Genomic DNA, 15022 nt, shown 5'->3' with positions numbered 1-15022 from the left:
TCGGGTCAACAGGATACAAAGACAAGCTCTGCCCACCACCCTGCAGCTGTTTCCTGTCCTGGACAGAGTTTAGGTTATTTAGCACAGGAGGAATAAACAGATGAGTCCATATACAGGAAAGAAGAATACAAATATACATCAGCAGGACAAAAATATCTAGCAGGCGGGTCTATAAGCTGAAGAACTGGAGGTCATGCAAAGGTGAAAATGTGCTTGAAATCCAAATTGTTCTGTCTCCATGTTTTCAGACACATTTTAACTATATATAAGGTATAAAATCCAATTATAGAACAACAGATGTGAACTTTGTCTGAGGACCTAAATGTTGATCTCTGCAGGTTGTAAGATTATTTTCATTTCTTTATGAATTAAATTGACTTAAAAAATGCTTCATTTACCAACATGAATTGAAACAAAAAGGTAAAATCCTTAAAACAGAATGTCATTTTTGCTTAGCAACCTATGTCTTGTTATCAATGACAGAGACAGAGACAAATAATAAAAGAACCTGACAGGAACATGCAGTGCAGGGGGAGGGACCCACATTGTCCAAACATGTCCTTACAACGTGTCTCCTGTTTTCAGACTACGCAGCGAGAAATGGATGAACGTCCAGGTCGGAGACATCATCAAGCTGGAAAACAACCAGTTTGTCACGGTGAGTAACGGGAAAATGAAACCCGACACCAAAAAATGTCACCTACAGTAACTTTATTTCATTTGCAATCTTCCTTTTATCTTTGCACACGGCATGACACCTCACCTCAGTGTCGCCGTGTGCAAAGAATGAAATAAAGAAATGATAGAAACTATAAAAGAATAGAATGACAGACCTCGTTTTTTTGTTTCTTTATTGCCTTTACTTTTTGTGAATAATTATCTGGTTGACAGCTTGATTACCTCTGACTTTAGCTCAGACGTGCAGCTACACTCGAGCCTTTGACAGTGTTTTCTCTGTGACCTCATCTGCCCCGCGTTGGCTCCCATCTACATTTACCATTCCCATGTTTATTTGCCGTGTAAATAGTTAAAAAGCTTGATGATTTTTTGGGGGGTTTTGTCAAAGAAAGTGGGGCAAAAAAGCCTGGATCTACACTGTTTCCCTAGAAGTTAAGGAAATGACAATTTCCTCTTCCTAAGAAATATTGTGTCATTACTCAAGTACAGGCCAGTTTGGTGTTTTCTTTCTCCATTTTGTCTTATCAGAATGACAATCTAACAACAGCTTTCAGTGATAAATCCCTGTGTACTTCCAGGCTGACCTCCTGCTGCTCTCCAGCAGTGAACCACTCAACCTGGTTTATATTGAGACAGCAGAGCTGGACGGGTGAGTCGGTGTATCTGTGCTTCTTCATAACTGAAATTCTTCTTAATACCAAAAAAATCGTCACTTTTGTCCGCCGACTCTGTATTTTCCTCCTCTCTCTTCTTGTCGTCCATAGAGAGACGAACCTGAAGGTGAGGCAGGCCTTGACGGTGACAGGAGACCTTGGAGACGATGTCGAAAAACTTGCTGACTTCAATGGTACAAAAAAAATGCAACGCTGCTTACATTATGGACTTTAATATTATCCAGTGCCCTATCTCAAACCTGCTGTCACCTCTCGCTCCCTGAAGGCGAGGTATGCTGTGAGGCCCCCAACAACCGCCTCGATCAATTCACAGGAACACTAACATGTGCCGGTCAGAAATACCCACTAGATAACAAGAAGATCCTGCTGAGAGGCTGCACCCTGAGGAACACTGAGTGGTGCTTTGGACTGGTGCTGTTTGGAGGTGGGTGTGACGTTTGGTTTCAATGGCATCTCCTCGGTCTCATTTTCTGTGGACTTATGTGTGTCTGTTTTGTTTTGCAGGTCCAGAAACAAAGCTGATGCAGAACTGTGGGAAAAGCACATTCAAGAGGACGAGTATAGATCGTCTGATGAATGTCCTCGTCCTCTGTGTGAGCCCAACACAACATTTGACTTTTGTTGTTTGTAATGAGTGTAATTTACAGAACACTGCTGATGTGTGTTAGGGTGTGTAAGAGCAACACGACACATGCAGAAACTATTACTTTGTCAACAGAATGTTAAAGGAGTACGGAAGCGTATTGTATTCACCTAAAAAAAAACTTTAAAAAAAGTAATTTTAAGTGAATGCAGCACGTTTCCGTAATGGAATTATTATTTTTTGTATTGTTATTCTATTATTTTTATTATTGTGAGAGTTGTGTTTGAAATGAAAATAGAATGCAAAATTGAAATAATAACAGAATAAAACGTTGCTAGTGTTTTATTATAATTTTATTTTTATTATTATCATTATTATTATTATTAGTATTATTGTTATTATTATTATCATTATTATCATTATTGTTATTATTATTATTATTACATGATGTAGTATATTCCCATACATTGTTGAAGTGATTCTCGTACTAACATACCTCACATACATACTGTTCTCTTTCAGGTGTTACTTTGACCTCTGACTTTGGCTCTTTGACCTCTTCCCCCCCGCAGATCTTTGGTTTCCTGGCCTTCATGTGCACCATCTTGGCTATAGGAAACTGGTTCTGGGAGGTGAACGAAGGCTCACAGTTCACAGTTTTCCTGCCGAGGCAAGATGCCACTGATGCTGGGTTCTCGGCCTTCCTCACGTTCTGGTCCTACGTCATTATCCTCAACACTGTGGTGCCCATCTCCCTCTACGTCAGGTAACGTGTGTAAATAATAAGACGCAAAGCTTGACTTTTTTTAAGGGCTTTAAAGGAGTTGAAATGATATCAGACATCAACATCTTTTTTGGCAGTGTGGAGATCATTCGACTAGGGAACAGCTTCTACATTGACTGGGACAGGAAGATGTACTACGCTCGCAATGACACCCCAGCCGAGGCTCGGACCACCACCCTGAATGAGGAGCTAGGCCAAATTAAATACGTCTTCAGTGACAAAACAGGGACACTCACTCAGAATATCATGATTTTCAACAAGTGCTCCATCAACGGCAAATCCTATGGTAAGATTCAGTACCTGATTTTTAAACTGTCAGAAAGCAAGCAATTCATCAAGATGATTCAATATACACATGCAATTTAAAGACAACGAAAGCAAAGCAATATACATTATATGCTTTGCTCTTCTTTGCAGGAGATGTTTATGACTACACTGGTCAAAGACTAGAAATTACTGAGGTGAGTTACTGTGAACAATGTGTTAGTGTTGTTTTCCTCTTTGGGAGAAAAGAAGTGAGTCATTCACACAAGTCCATCACAGATTTGATTACAGTGTGAACATCTTACCACTGTGTTTTGAGAAACCTCAGGAGCTTTCTGTTGTCTCTCCAGAGTACAGAGATAGTGGACTTCTCCTTCAACCCTCTTGCTGACCCACGCTTTGTGTTCCATGACCACGCCTTGGTGGAGGCAGTGAAGCTGGAGAACCCAGAGGTCCATGCTTTCTTCAGACTGCTGGCCCTCTGCCACACCGTCATGGCTGAGGAGAAGACGGAGGGTCAGTGTGTGTAACGAGTGTCCAACGGCATGGAAATAGTTTAGATTGCATGTTACAGCTGAACAAAGAATGACATTTTCTCTCCTCCAGGTGAGCTTCTCTACCTGGCCCAGTCCCCAGATGAGGGAGCCTTGGTGACGGCAGCCCGAAACTTTGGTTTCGTGTTTCGCTCACGTACGCCAGACAGCATTTCCATCATGGAAATGGGACAGCAGCGCAGCTACGAACTTCTGGCCATCCTGGATTTCAACAACGTTCGCAAGAGGATGTCTGTCATAGGTATAATATGATGCACTGCCTACAGTTTATAATGTGGTTTTTCAGGTAATCTTCTGTATCTGGAGAAGTTCGGGAGTTTTAGATAGATAAAAGATCATTCAAATTTGCAAAAGACATTTGTTCTTATGCATGTTTGTTTTCACAGTTCGGAGTCCAGAGGGGAAACTCTCTCTCTACTGTAAAGGTGCAGACACAATAATCTACGAGAGGCTGCATCAATCCTGCAGTAAACTGATGGACGTCACTACAGAGCACCTCAATGTGAGTAGTAAGACAACGTGATTGTTCTGCCATCACGCATGAATTTAAGTGTGTGTAAGTCAACATGTGTATTTAACTTATCCAGCTAGAGAAATAAAGTCCACATGATAGAAATCTTAAGTCTTAAAACAGAGGTTTTTTGGTTTTTTTTATGTGTTTACCTACACGTGAAGTTTAAATCCTTAATACTCTATGTGCATCTGTGATCTGCAGGAGTTTGCTGGGGAGGGCCTGCGTACTCTGGCACTGGCCTATAAGGATCTTGATGAGGACTACTTCAATGAATGGAGACAGCGCCACCATGAGGCCAGCACCACAATGAGCGATCGGGAGACCAAACTGGACCAGTTGTACGAGGAGATAGAGAACGATCTCCTGGTAAGTGGAAATAAAACAGGGGGAAAAGGAGCAGAATTTCTATTATTTAGAGCTGAAATACACACAGAGTCTCATAATAATGATGATGATGTGTTTGATTGTGTTCAGCTGCTCGGAGCAACAGCCATAGAAGACAAGTTACAAGACGGAGTACCTCAGACTATTGAGCAGCTTTCCAAAGCTGACATCAAAGTCTGGGTTTTGACTGGTGACAAACAAGGTACTGAGAAGATTTAATCATGTGCAGTGGTTTTTTTTTATCTTGTTTTATGTTAAAATGTATGCTAGTAACTTGTTTTGTGTATTTTATGTCAAGGATATTTCAAATTGTTCTTTTTTTCTCTTACAAATAAATGCAGCACAAATATATTCGACTGTCTCCCTCAAAATTGTTGAAACCCACGTTTTGCCATTGACCTTTTTATTTCTGGTGTGTATATTAACTGTACAGTTATTGTCTGCTCACTGCTGCTCGTTTGTGTTGCAGAAACGGCAGAAAACATTGGCTACTCGTGCAACCTACTGCGAGAGGAGATGAATGAGATCTTTATCATCTCCAGCAACTCGCCTGAGGACGTCAGAGAGGAACTGAGGTCAGAGCAAAACAATAAAATAAAAGAATGGATTATCAAATGACGTGTTAATCTGTTTATTCTCTTGTGGAGCAGAAATGCCCGAACATCTATGAAACCAGATACACCGGAGTCAATGTTTCTGCCAGAAAGGACGGCGGTTAATGGTGTGAAATTGATGACGGATGAGGTGGTGAGCGGCGAGTACGGTCTGGTTATTAACGGCCACAGTCTGGTACGTCATGAGACCTTTGTATACATCCCTTTTTGAATTGTTCTACTCATTATTTCCATTAACTGTGAATTTTCAACATTTGTTCAACGTTCTATAGTCATATATAGTATATATATGTATACTATATATGACCTTCTACTACTTAAGCAGTTTCCATTTAAAAATCCTGTAATGCTGGCAAAGATCATAACAAAGTGAAAGCAAGGCCTGTAAGGGATCGACATGAATGTGGACTGTGTCATTTTTCTTTTGCCATTACACTGTGGAATCAGTTTAAACGTCATATTAACAAGTTAAATACTGAAAGGAATCGACGAAGCTAAGCTTTAAATTGTAATGTTTTCAGCAGTTGTGTTATTCCTGACTCCTGCTGTCCACCCTTCAGGCGTACGCTCTGGAGCGCAGCATGGAGCTGGAGTTCCTGAGGACCGCGTGTCTGTGTAAATCAGTGATTTGCTGCAGGGTCACTCCTCTGCAGAAAGCTCGGGTGGTCGAGCTGGTCAAAAAGTACAAACAAGTGGTCACACTGGCCATCGGGGACGGAGCCAACGATGTCAGCATGATCAAAGGTAAGGTACAGCTTGATGTGACGTTCCTCTCTCAAAGGCATGTGCATGACACAGGGTGGAACCCCAATGACCCTCCTTCACACCTTGGACAACCTGAAACTGGGTCAGAGGGGTGAAAGCATTCTGCATTGTTCAAATGAATGACTCCAGACAGGTTTCAGCCTCAGAGGCGAAATACCCGGTTTTTCCACCAGTTAGTCAGAACTGAAAAAGCCCCTTAGATGAGAGGTGAACCAACGCAACCTCACGACTCCTCTCTAACCACAGAAGATGACTATGACCTGGATGACACATACTGTAAATCAGTGGAATAAATGCATCGTACGTTTAAAAGATCGCTACAGAGGTGACAACTATTGGTAAAATACATCTCTCACTGCTTCTGTGGAGAGTGCAGTTGAAATGGTCATTTGGCTAAACGAGACCGAGGCTGCTGTTTCACCACAGTGTCAATACACTCCTCTATCTCTCAAGGTAAATAATTGGTTAAAAAGAAATCCTGAATCCAGATCCATGTTGGGGTCACCACCAAAATGGAATCAATCATTAATTGCATAATAGCAGCATTCTTACATTTTTATTTGCATTTTCTTCCCTATTTCAATAATTAATCAATGCATCAAACAGATCATTTACAGATACATTAAAGGTAAACATCAGTAATCAGTTATGAATAAATATAGTGGAGCAGCCAAAGAGTTGGAGGTTTATTTGTAGACGTCTTCAGGTGAACGTAAGAACCACTCTGAATGTGGTCTTGTCGTCCTCTCTGTGTGTCTGCACAGCGGCTCATATAGGTGTGGGCATCTCAGGTCAGGAGGGCATGCAGGCTGTTCTGTCCAGCGACTTCTCTTTCGCTCAGTTCCGCTTCCTGCAGCGCCTCCTGCTGGTGCACGGCCGCTGGTCCTACCTGCGCATGTGCAAGTTCCTGCGCTACTTCTTCTACAAGAACTTCACCTTCACCTTCGTCCATTTCTGGTACGCCTTCTTCTGCGGCTTCTCCGCACAGGTAAGGGGGTGGGGGGGCCGTGTATCCTGCGTTTTGCCCATTGTCAGCTGGGATTGGCTCCACCAATGAATGAATAATACAAATGTTATTGTCACATGTGTCACATTTGCGTCCAAAGAGACAAACAATACACCTTTGCATCATGACATATCAGCGAATTGTCAACTTGTTCTTGTTCATTTCTCATATATAGATTTATTTTGAATTCATTTTTTATTTTATTTTATTTTCAGACGGTGTATGATGAGTGGTTTATAACACTTTACAATCTGGTGTACACAGCACTACCTGTGCTGGGAATGAGTCTGTTTGATCAGGTAACTGTGATGTGTGTGTGCGTTTTTATAATATCACCTTTTCTACATACATGTGATGGATATATAAGAAATAGAAATAGAGTGTACAGAAGACCAAAAGAACTGTTTTGTGATACAAAAAGACAAATTAAAAAAAAAAGCTAAACTTAATGCCTTTGTCTTGGTCAGGATGTGAACGATGTGTGGAGTTTCCAGCATCCACAGCTCTACGTCCCCGGTCAACTTAACCTCTACTTCAGTAAGAGATCCTTCTTCAAGTGTGCCCTCCACAGCTGCTACAGCTCCCTCGTGCTCTTCTTCATCCCCTACGCGGCCATGCACAACACCGTGAGAGACGACGGCAAGGACGTCGCCAATTACCAGTCCTTTGCCCTCGTAACGCAGACATGCCTGCTGTTTGCCGTCACCATCCAGGTATGAGGAAACCTTTGGTCTTCTTGGCTAAACATGTCCTCCGCTGTCAGAATAAAAGTCATTGTTTTGTCTCTGTGTCTGCAGTTGGGCCTGGAAATGTCTTATTGGACTGCAGTCAACACTGTCTTTGTGCTGGGCAGCCTGGCCATGTATTTCATGGTCACCTTCACCATGTACAGTGACGGCCTGTTTCTCATGTTGCCGTCTGCCTTCTCTTTCATAGGTGAGTGTGCAGTAAACAGCGTTTACACAGGGAAATACCTGTGTAATATAGTCTGAAATTGTTCATGTGTTTTGATCAGGAACTGCCCGAAACACTCTCAACCAGCCCAATGTCTGGTTGACCATTTTCCTCACTTCCACTCTGTGCATTCTTCCTGTGGTTACCTACCGCTTCCTGTGGATTCAGCTCTACCCCACCATCAATGACAAGGTACCACTCCACACTTGCACTGTCACTCTTTCTTACTCTTAAGTGTCGCGTTCACATAATGGTGAGATTTAATTTATGGGAAATGTTAGACTTTTGTGGTGACACACACACACACAGATTGCAGGATTTGTTTTGTTAACCTTGCAAGACAGGAGAGTGTATTGCAACTGTAACTTTTATCACCAGGAACTTTATCTGGGTTAAAAGAATTCCCATTAATCTGTGTGGTCTCTGTGTTTCTACCACACCTCAAAGTTCTGGAAAATGTATTTCCTTTTCCTGGACTTGTTACGGCGTGTGCTGCACATTTAGTTATTATAGTTCTGCCAGTTTATTCAGATAAACACTTGGTCAACCCAACCCTCCTCAGCAAATACGCTCTTTTCTTCCATATTTTTGAAATGTCCAATAGCGATGTTCTTCTTTTTCCATCCTCTGTTAGAGGTCTTGTTTGAAGGTGGGTTGCGTGGCTGAAACCAATCAGCGTTCTTCAGCCCCGCCCCTCTAGACTTCCTTGTAATCTGAAAAGTTCGGGTGAAAGTTTGGGGTTGATGGAAAGGATTTTTTCCCAAAATCCAGGGTAAATGAGAAAAGTTAGTGCCAATTGCCAATTTGCCAATATATAAAGTGATGCAGTTCTTACAGCAGGGCTCACGGCTTAGTGAGTTGTTTTTCCCCAAATGATCTGGGATCTGTAGTTTAGTGATTATTGTCGATCCATAAAAGTATAATCACACAAGGTTTTATGTTCCTGTACACTTGTTGGCATTTCCTATTCTCATAAAAAAAATAAATCAAAGGCAGGAACTCAGGATCTGCCTTAATCAGTCTTTCCCTGTTTTTCCCGTCCACAAATAGCACCATGCCATTTTTGTCCCCTTGGCTTTTCTGTGTGTGATAACATAAGATAGACCTTTATTTGTCCCGCAGTGGGGAAATGTACACTGTTACAGCAGCAAAGACAGTAAAGAAAATGATAATAAATAATAAACATGCATTGCCAAACATGTACAATATATAAAGATAGAAAGAATGAGTTAAAATAGAATGTGGACACAGCTATTTAGACGACACGTTTCCTAAAACTGCGTGAATATGTCGTCCTCCACTTGTTTTTTCTCACTTTTACTCCTCAAACTTTCAGGTGATGTTCAAGGTGAGACAGACCAAAGCGACACCACCCGCTCCTCCTCAACGTCACCGCATCCGCCGCACCAGCTCCCGCCGCTCAGGCTACGCTTTCTCACACGCCCAGGGCTACGGGGACCTGGTGACGTCCGGTCGGTTCCTTCGTCGCCCCGCTGTGTCCCGATCATCGGGTTTTGCAAACATGGGTCGCGCCACCACGGGCTTCAGTCCCATGGGGCGATCAGCCGGATACAGCCCGACGGGACGTCCGCAGAATTCTAAGGCCCCGGACGTGGAGGTGACGTCGCTGCAAATGTACAGGACCATCAGAGATCCCGCCCTCTGAGTTCTGGAGGTTGTTTGGAGAAATCCTGGGAGCAGATGATAACTGCACATCTGAATGTCACCGGCAGTGTTTACATTTGCAAAACACAGCAGCGTTTTTGCTGCAAGCATTTCATTTTATTTTTAATCAAATCTTTATGCATTTAATTCAAGCATTCACATTTTTAAGATAAAATACTTGCTTTTGTTTTGTATTAGGGAACTGCAGCTAAATGTGTAGCCACTTCTTATTCTCTAAGGATATTTAGCTCCTTAAACAAATGAAATGTTTCCGACACTAGACACAGTTACAGGGTGATTTATTTTTTTAATGAGAAGAAGAAAGTGTCATCATGTTTACAGACGTCCCAGACATTTTTTTTTTTTATCATGGGAGTCCAGATGCACATTGGAGCTTTGTCAAGGAAATAACCAGCAACATGTTGCACTGGTTATTTAAATATATGTACCACAAGTGTCTTTTTAAAGCTTTTAAATGTTCCTATCTCGGAGGCTGTGTAAGCAGTTAGCACTTTAACAGCTTCACATGACAGTGGGAGGTGTTATAAATGTTCTTTTTCACTGGCTCGATGGAGGAGATGGAAAAAGGAAATCAGCAGGATTCAGTCTTGTGGGATCATCCACATTTTGAAGGGCATTGCAGACTCTTATTCTAAGTGTGTGTTTTGTTTTGCCAGCTCACTGCGCTGGATGAATTTCAGGAAACATTTCAAGGAAAACAGGGATAATTAAGCTAAAATCATTAGTACCAGTGTTAAAGGATCTTTAGTAGTGAATCATTTTATCCTCTGGCAGCTTCTAAATTGCAATCAAATATAATAATCTAGGAGCATCAATAGAGGGGAATTACATCATGGGATATTACAGTTTAGTCTGGATCCAGTTTCAAAATCTACAACCAAGTCCCTCCTGACTTAACTGGATGAATGTTGCATAATATGGCTGACACAAGACAAAATTTACTTTTGCAGCTGTGCATCAAAGGAAGTTGTTCAGTATAGGTTTTTTAACTGATGTGCAGAAAAAGGCGTTCGATTGTGACCACTCAAAGCTCTGCTTCACATTATCGATCCACACTACACTCTATCCACAGCCCCACAGCCCACTGTCTCATTTCTGATCCGTGTATTAATTAACCACTTTTAACGCCATTAGTTAACTAATAGACTATTTTGAAAATAGTCCCTTAATACAAAGTGGTACAAATGTGTCTGCAGTCCAACATGACATTTCTAGAATGTACTTCAGTGTTAAAGCAGCTGTATGTAAGATTATTCCTGTGTTGAATGAACAGATCATAACGCAACTTAAAAAAGAGGGAGAGCTTCTGCAACTTCCTCTGCGTACAATGGCCTGTAGATTGATTAGTATGAATTATTGATACAAGGTCAGATTTTCCACAAAAATGTAATCGATGTAACGTCATGTGATCAGTGGCTGACTTCCACCACAGTAGCAAGTGAGTTGTAGATTGTGTAGGAATGGAGTCTGTGAATATCAACAAACAACAACACCGACTCCACAGAAGCATAAAAAGATTTAAAGAAAGGTTTTTATCATGCGCCATGCCTAACAGAAAGGTGACCAACTCAACAAGTGATGACGAGAGTGCTGCTTCAGTTACCTCATCTGCGTGCGTACATGACCGTGAGTAAAATACTAGTCACACAGTTACAGCTTCACATAGAGAACTGTTTTTTGAAACTTGTCTTTATTTTTAGCCCCTTTTCGGTCCAGGGTTTACGTTCAGTGTTGCCAGTTAATTGTAACTCAGAATCTAAAAGGCCTAATGCAAGCCTCATGTTTGGCACATTGTATGTGGTGAGGCTGTCATTGTAGTTCAATAATCAGAACGGAATGTGTGTATAATGAGTGTCTGCCTCAGCAGCTTTTTAACATCCCACCCATGTTCGATTTTGTCTGTGACAGCTGACAGGGAAAAGACCCTGTGCTTTTTGTGTAGTAACAAATGTATAGTGCAGACATCGAAATGCTGAATGAACCATGTCTACCTGTGTTTGGCTGAATTTATCATCATACTCTGCGCACACTACTAACTGGACAGAGTGCTACAGACACATTTGGGTTCATATTTGTCCTGCGGTGAGTGCAGAACAGGGCCTGGAAAACCCGGCCCAGATGTTTTAGAATCTTTTTTTTTTTATTGAAAACTGTATCAGTGCTCAGTCAATGCTCAGTAAAGTACTGTGTTTGAAAATCAGGACGTAAGATATGATGCAAGAGAAAACAAAGACACTGCCTTAATATTAAAAGAAAAGGGAAACTCCGCCTTAGGTAAGACAGAAATAAAAATGAACAGAATGTATGGCCCATGATTGTTATTCTACTAGCAACGAGGACGAGCAGTGCTTTTAGTGTGCGATTGTTTTCAAATGGTCCAAAAATGGAATAGTTCCATAAATGTGCAATAATGTTTATATATGCACAATTTTGTTCTTCACACTTCATGGTATCCATGTATATGCAACAGTTCAGTTACAGCTGATGGACGTCCTGATGTCATAAACCTGTTGGAGGTTTCTAGTGTCTGTGTCTCAGTCAGAGCATTATTGTACTAATTGCCCTGTATTAGTGTGAACCAAAGATTTTTGTTGTGAAGAGTTGTATGTCACAGTTTCGGTAAAAAACTGTAAAACTGTTTCTCATTCAAGTCGGACTTTTATACAAAGCTAAAGCTGATTTATTCCATCAGCAGTTTAATTGAAATGTTTGATTGTGAAGTACTCCTCAAGGAAATATTTATATTTCCAGGTTGTTTGCAAAAGTAAAGACCAGTTGTTTTGAATTTGCTAAAATTCACATACATCGTGTGTAAGTATTTCCAGTAATACTGTGGTACTTTCCAAAAGAAATTGCACCCATATAAATCATTTTATGGTTATGGTTGTAAATATCAGTGGTATTTATCAATATGTTATACTATCATTATTTCCCTTTGACCTGAAAGGACCAAAACCATAACATGAAAGGATTTTTTTTTTTATTTTCGTGTGAAACATGACAAAAAATCTATTGATTTTTGAACAACTCTTCCTAATAATCATTTTGTATCATTGTGTATCATTTACTGCAATAAAAACATCAATATACATTGTGTTTATTGCCCCTAATTTGTAGGTACTATTTTGATAATACATTAACCAAATATGATCATCTCTAGAGCTTTCCTGTCGTTACACTTTTAAGCAGATATCGCATGTAAACTCTCCGCTATATAAACATTAGTGATTCCATTTTGATTGTGTTCATTTATAAAACAGAATTTCACAATAGCTTTTTTTCCACAATTGTCTTTTTCAATGATTTTACATGCATTTTGTCACCAGTAGATGGTGCAATATCTCTGCTGCACAACAGCACCATCCTGGTGTTTCCAATTGTTCAAGACCAAGTCTTACTGCATATTTTGGCGACATGTTGCAGTTTGAAAAACTTGGGCCAGCCATATACTAGTGATTATTTAAATAGCACTGCACTAATGATACACTTGTTTTTACACTTGTTTTGAATCAACTATACGCTCACTAATCAAACTCACATGAAATGCCAAAGAAAAGCCTGTTAAAAAAAGATTTGGCATAAAGGTGTATTTATGTATAAGTAAACAAACATGCTTTGTGTTATTGTGTGAAGCTCCAGCATTACATCACGAATGTTTAAGTTCAGTTATATATCCAGCAACCAAGCCAGAATGTAGTGAAAGTGTAGCTACTGTAATTCATTTGTGCACGATATTTAGGCCAAATGTGTGATTTATGTAACTAGCACTCTAGCACTCTAAATCAGCGGAAAATGGGAAAAAAAGGTGTCAGTTAAAATATGTAAAATATTCTATAGTCCAGTATTAACTCACACTCACAGGTGATATTAAAGTAGTAAATAAAAACTCCTTCTGTGCATGTAAACTTCCCTCTGTAGTGACTGCTGTGCTACGTCAACATAACCCCTTAAGGGTGACATAGAATGCTTGTATCACACTTATATGTTAGTTATGGAGGTCTGCTTACATAAATGAACTTGTTTTCATGATTAAAAACCTCCTAATCGGTGCAAACGAGCCGATCAAAATATCTCCTCACTGACGCTCTCGTCAGCCCCGCTGTTTCAGACCAAAACCACACCCCTAGAATGTGTACTGTGTTGTGATTGGCCAGCCAACGAGAGCTTTCTCACTGTCCTGTGATTGGCCAGGTACCTGGAAGTGACGTAATAGATAGGCCAGCTCTCAGATACACAGCTCCCCCTCTGGCACGGTGGATGCTCTGCATCTCAGCAGCTACAACGAGAGTAGTTCTTCTTCTGCGGTTGAATGTACGCAACCGGATGTGCCCGGACTAGTGCCCGCACCAGGAGGCGCTACGGTGGTGAGAGGAGTGGTGAGGATTTTTGATGACGACATCAAATTAAGGAAGTGCCGATCCGCTTCGCAGAGCCCAGGAAAACAATACAACACTATTTTCTCAGCAGTGGCTGAACTGTTTGTTCTGAAACTTTAGGGTTTCATAAACGAGGTAATGACGCAGATACACACACAAACGCAGCGTTAATTGGAGCTTCCGGTCTATGTGGGCTTTAAATCACGTCTGGACACATACCTGTGAGGATTTCCTACATTACTGCTAATGTGGTAACAATACTAACATTTAAGGCCAACAAATAATTCCTATATCCATCATTATATATTCCATTACTGCAACTACAGTGGAAATGTCACCAGCCAGAAATGCATAAACACATTAAGACGCATGCTTAATGGGTTTACTTGTACCTGCTGACACCAAGTACAGGTTTATACCTCTGTGAGGAAACTCAATTCTGGACTGCACATAAATGAAACTGTGATTTCCACATTTCCACAACACAACAATTTGTTTTATTTGGGGCTGAGGGTTCGGCCAGTGCTGAGGTTAAGGCTGGTACCTTATGGTTTAGGGTCCAATACACCACACTCTAAATCATGATGAGAAATACATTTTCAATTTGTTATTCATTTATTTTCTTTGTCAAATATTTTTATGACGCCTCATATTACATTCAGTATCTCTTAAAACACAAATATAATACACGTCATCACTACTACCAACTTACAATGTGTCTAAAACTAAACTTGAAATGCACTCTTTCTGACTTCAGCTCACCCCAAAATGACCAAATATCTGTATCTTTGCCCAGTGGAAGCTTGTGGTCTAGTTACTTTAACTTGTTGTGACAGCCAATCACAGCTCTCGCTTGCTGTACGGTTGATTGGAAACAGGTGAAATGAATTAGACCGGGCTCACTGTGACACAGGTGTTGAGAAAATCCATAATTTACTGAGTGAACGTTCAGTGACTATCCATTGTCCAATCCAAATGTATTACTGAACAATGGGGATATTATGAGAGCGCGTAATCCATTTAGAAAATGAACTGATATCCTTTGAGCCACTGCAAATAAAATCCACCAGATTAGAATCACAACCAAGTCATCTCTGTTGGACATTAAGACAACCATTGATGGACTATAAACAGGGATGAGGGAGCATACCAAGTGTCCCACACCTGGGACTCAGTACTGGAAGAC

General features: G+C 40.8%; 1 protein-coding gene across 3 annotated transcripts in view; it reads left to right on the top strand.

Annotated features, from left to right (window-relative positions):
• LOC122769747 (phospholipid-transporting ATPase ID-like) overlaps positions 1-12551 on the top strand; it is a 29899-nt gene extending 17348 nt beyond the window's left edge. For 2 of the 3 annotated variants that reach the window (XM_044026555.1, XM_044026556.1), the window contains exons 7-28: positions 586-658; positions 1257-1327; positions 1443-1525; positions 1618-1776; positions 1857-1945; positions 2508-2701; positions 2797-3005; positions 3137-3180; positions 3334-3499; positions 3590-3778; positions 3924-4039; positions 4253-4417; positions 4526-4637; positions 4905-5010; positions 5086-5224; positions 5610-5793; positions 6579-6802; positions 7036-7119; positions 7288-7533; positions 7618-7756; positions 7836-7966; positions 9111-12551. In XM_044026555.1, coding sequence (XP_043882490.1) covers positions 586-658; positions 1257-1327; positions 1443-1525; positions 1618-1776; positions 1857-1945; positions 2508-2701; positions 2797-3005; positions 3137-3180; positions 3334-3499; positions 3590-3778; positions 3924-4039; positions 4253-4417; positions 4526-4637; positions 4905-5010; positions 5086-5224; positions 5610-5793; positions 6579-6802; positions 7036-7119; positions 7288-7533; positions 7618-7756; positions 7836-7966; positions 9111-9440 — 3253 coding nt within the window. In that variant the 3' untranslated portion in view covers positions 9441-12551. Of the gene's footprint in view, positions 1-82; positions 202-585; positions 659-1256; positions 1328-1442; positions 1526-1617; positions 1777-1856; positions 1946-2507; positions 2702-2796; positions 3006-3136; positions 3181-3333; positions 3500-3589; positions 3779-3923; positions 4040-4252; positions 4418-4525; positions 4638-4904; positions 5011-5085; positions 5225-5609; positions 5794-6578; positions 6803-7035; positions 7120-7287; positions 7534-7617; positions 7757-7835; positions 7967-9110 lie in introns of those variants that run through there. The other variant, XM_044026558.1, reaches the window with a different exon arrangement.
• The last annotated feature ends 2471 nt before the right edge of the window (positions 12552-15022 follow it).

This window comes from Solea senegalensis, linkage group LG5, assembly GCF_019176455.1.
Source record: "Solea senegalensis isolate Sse05_10M linkage group LG5, IFAPA_SoseM_1, whole genome shotgun sequence".
In the NCBI taxonomy this organism is placed as follows: Eukaryota; Metazoa; Chordata; class Actinopteri; order Pleuronectiformes; family Soleidae; genus Solea; species Solea senegalensis.
This window is presented reverse-complemented; position numbering and strand designations above follow the sequence as displayed.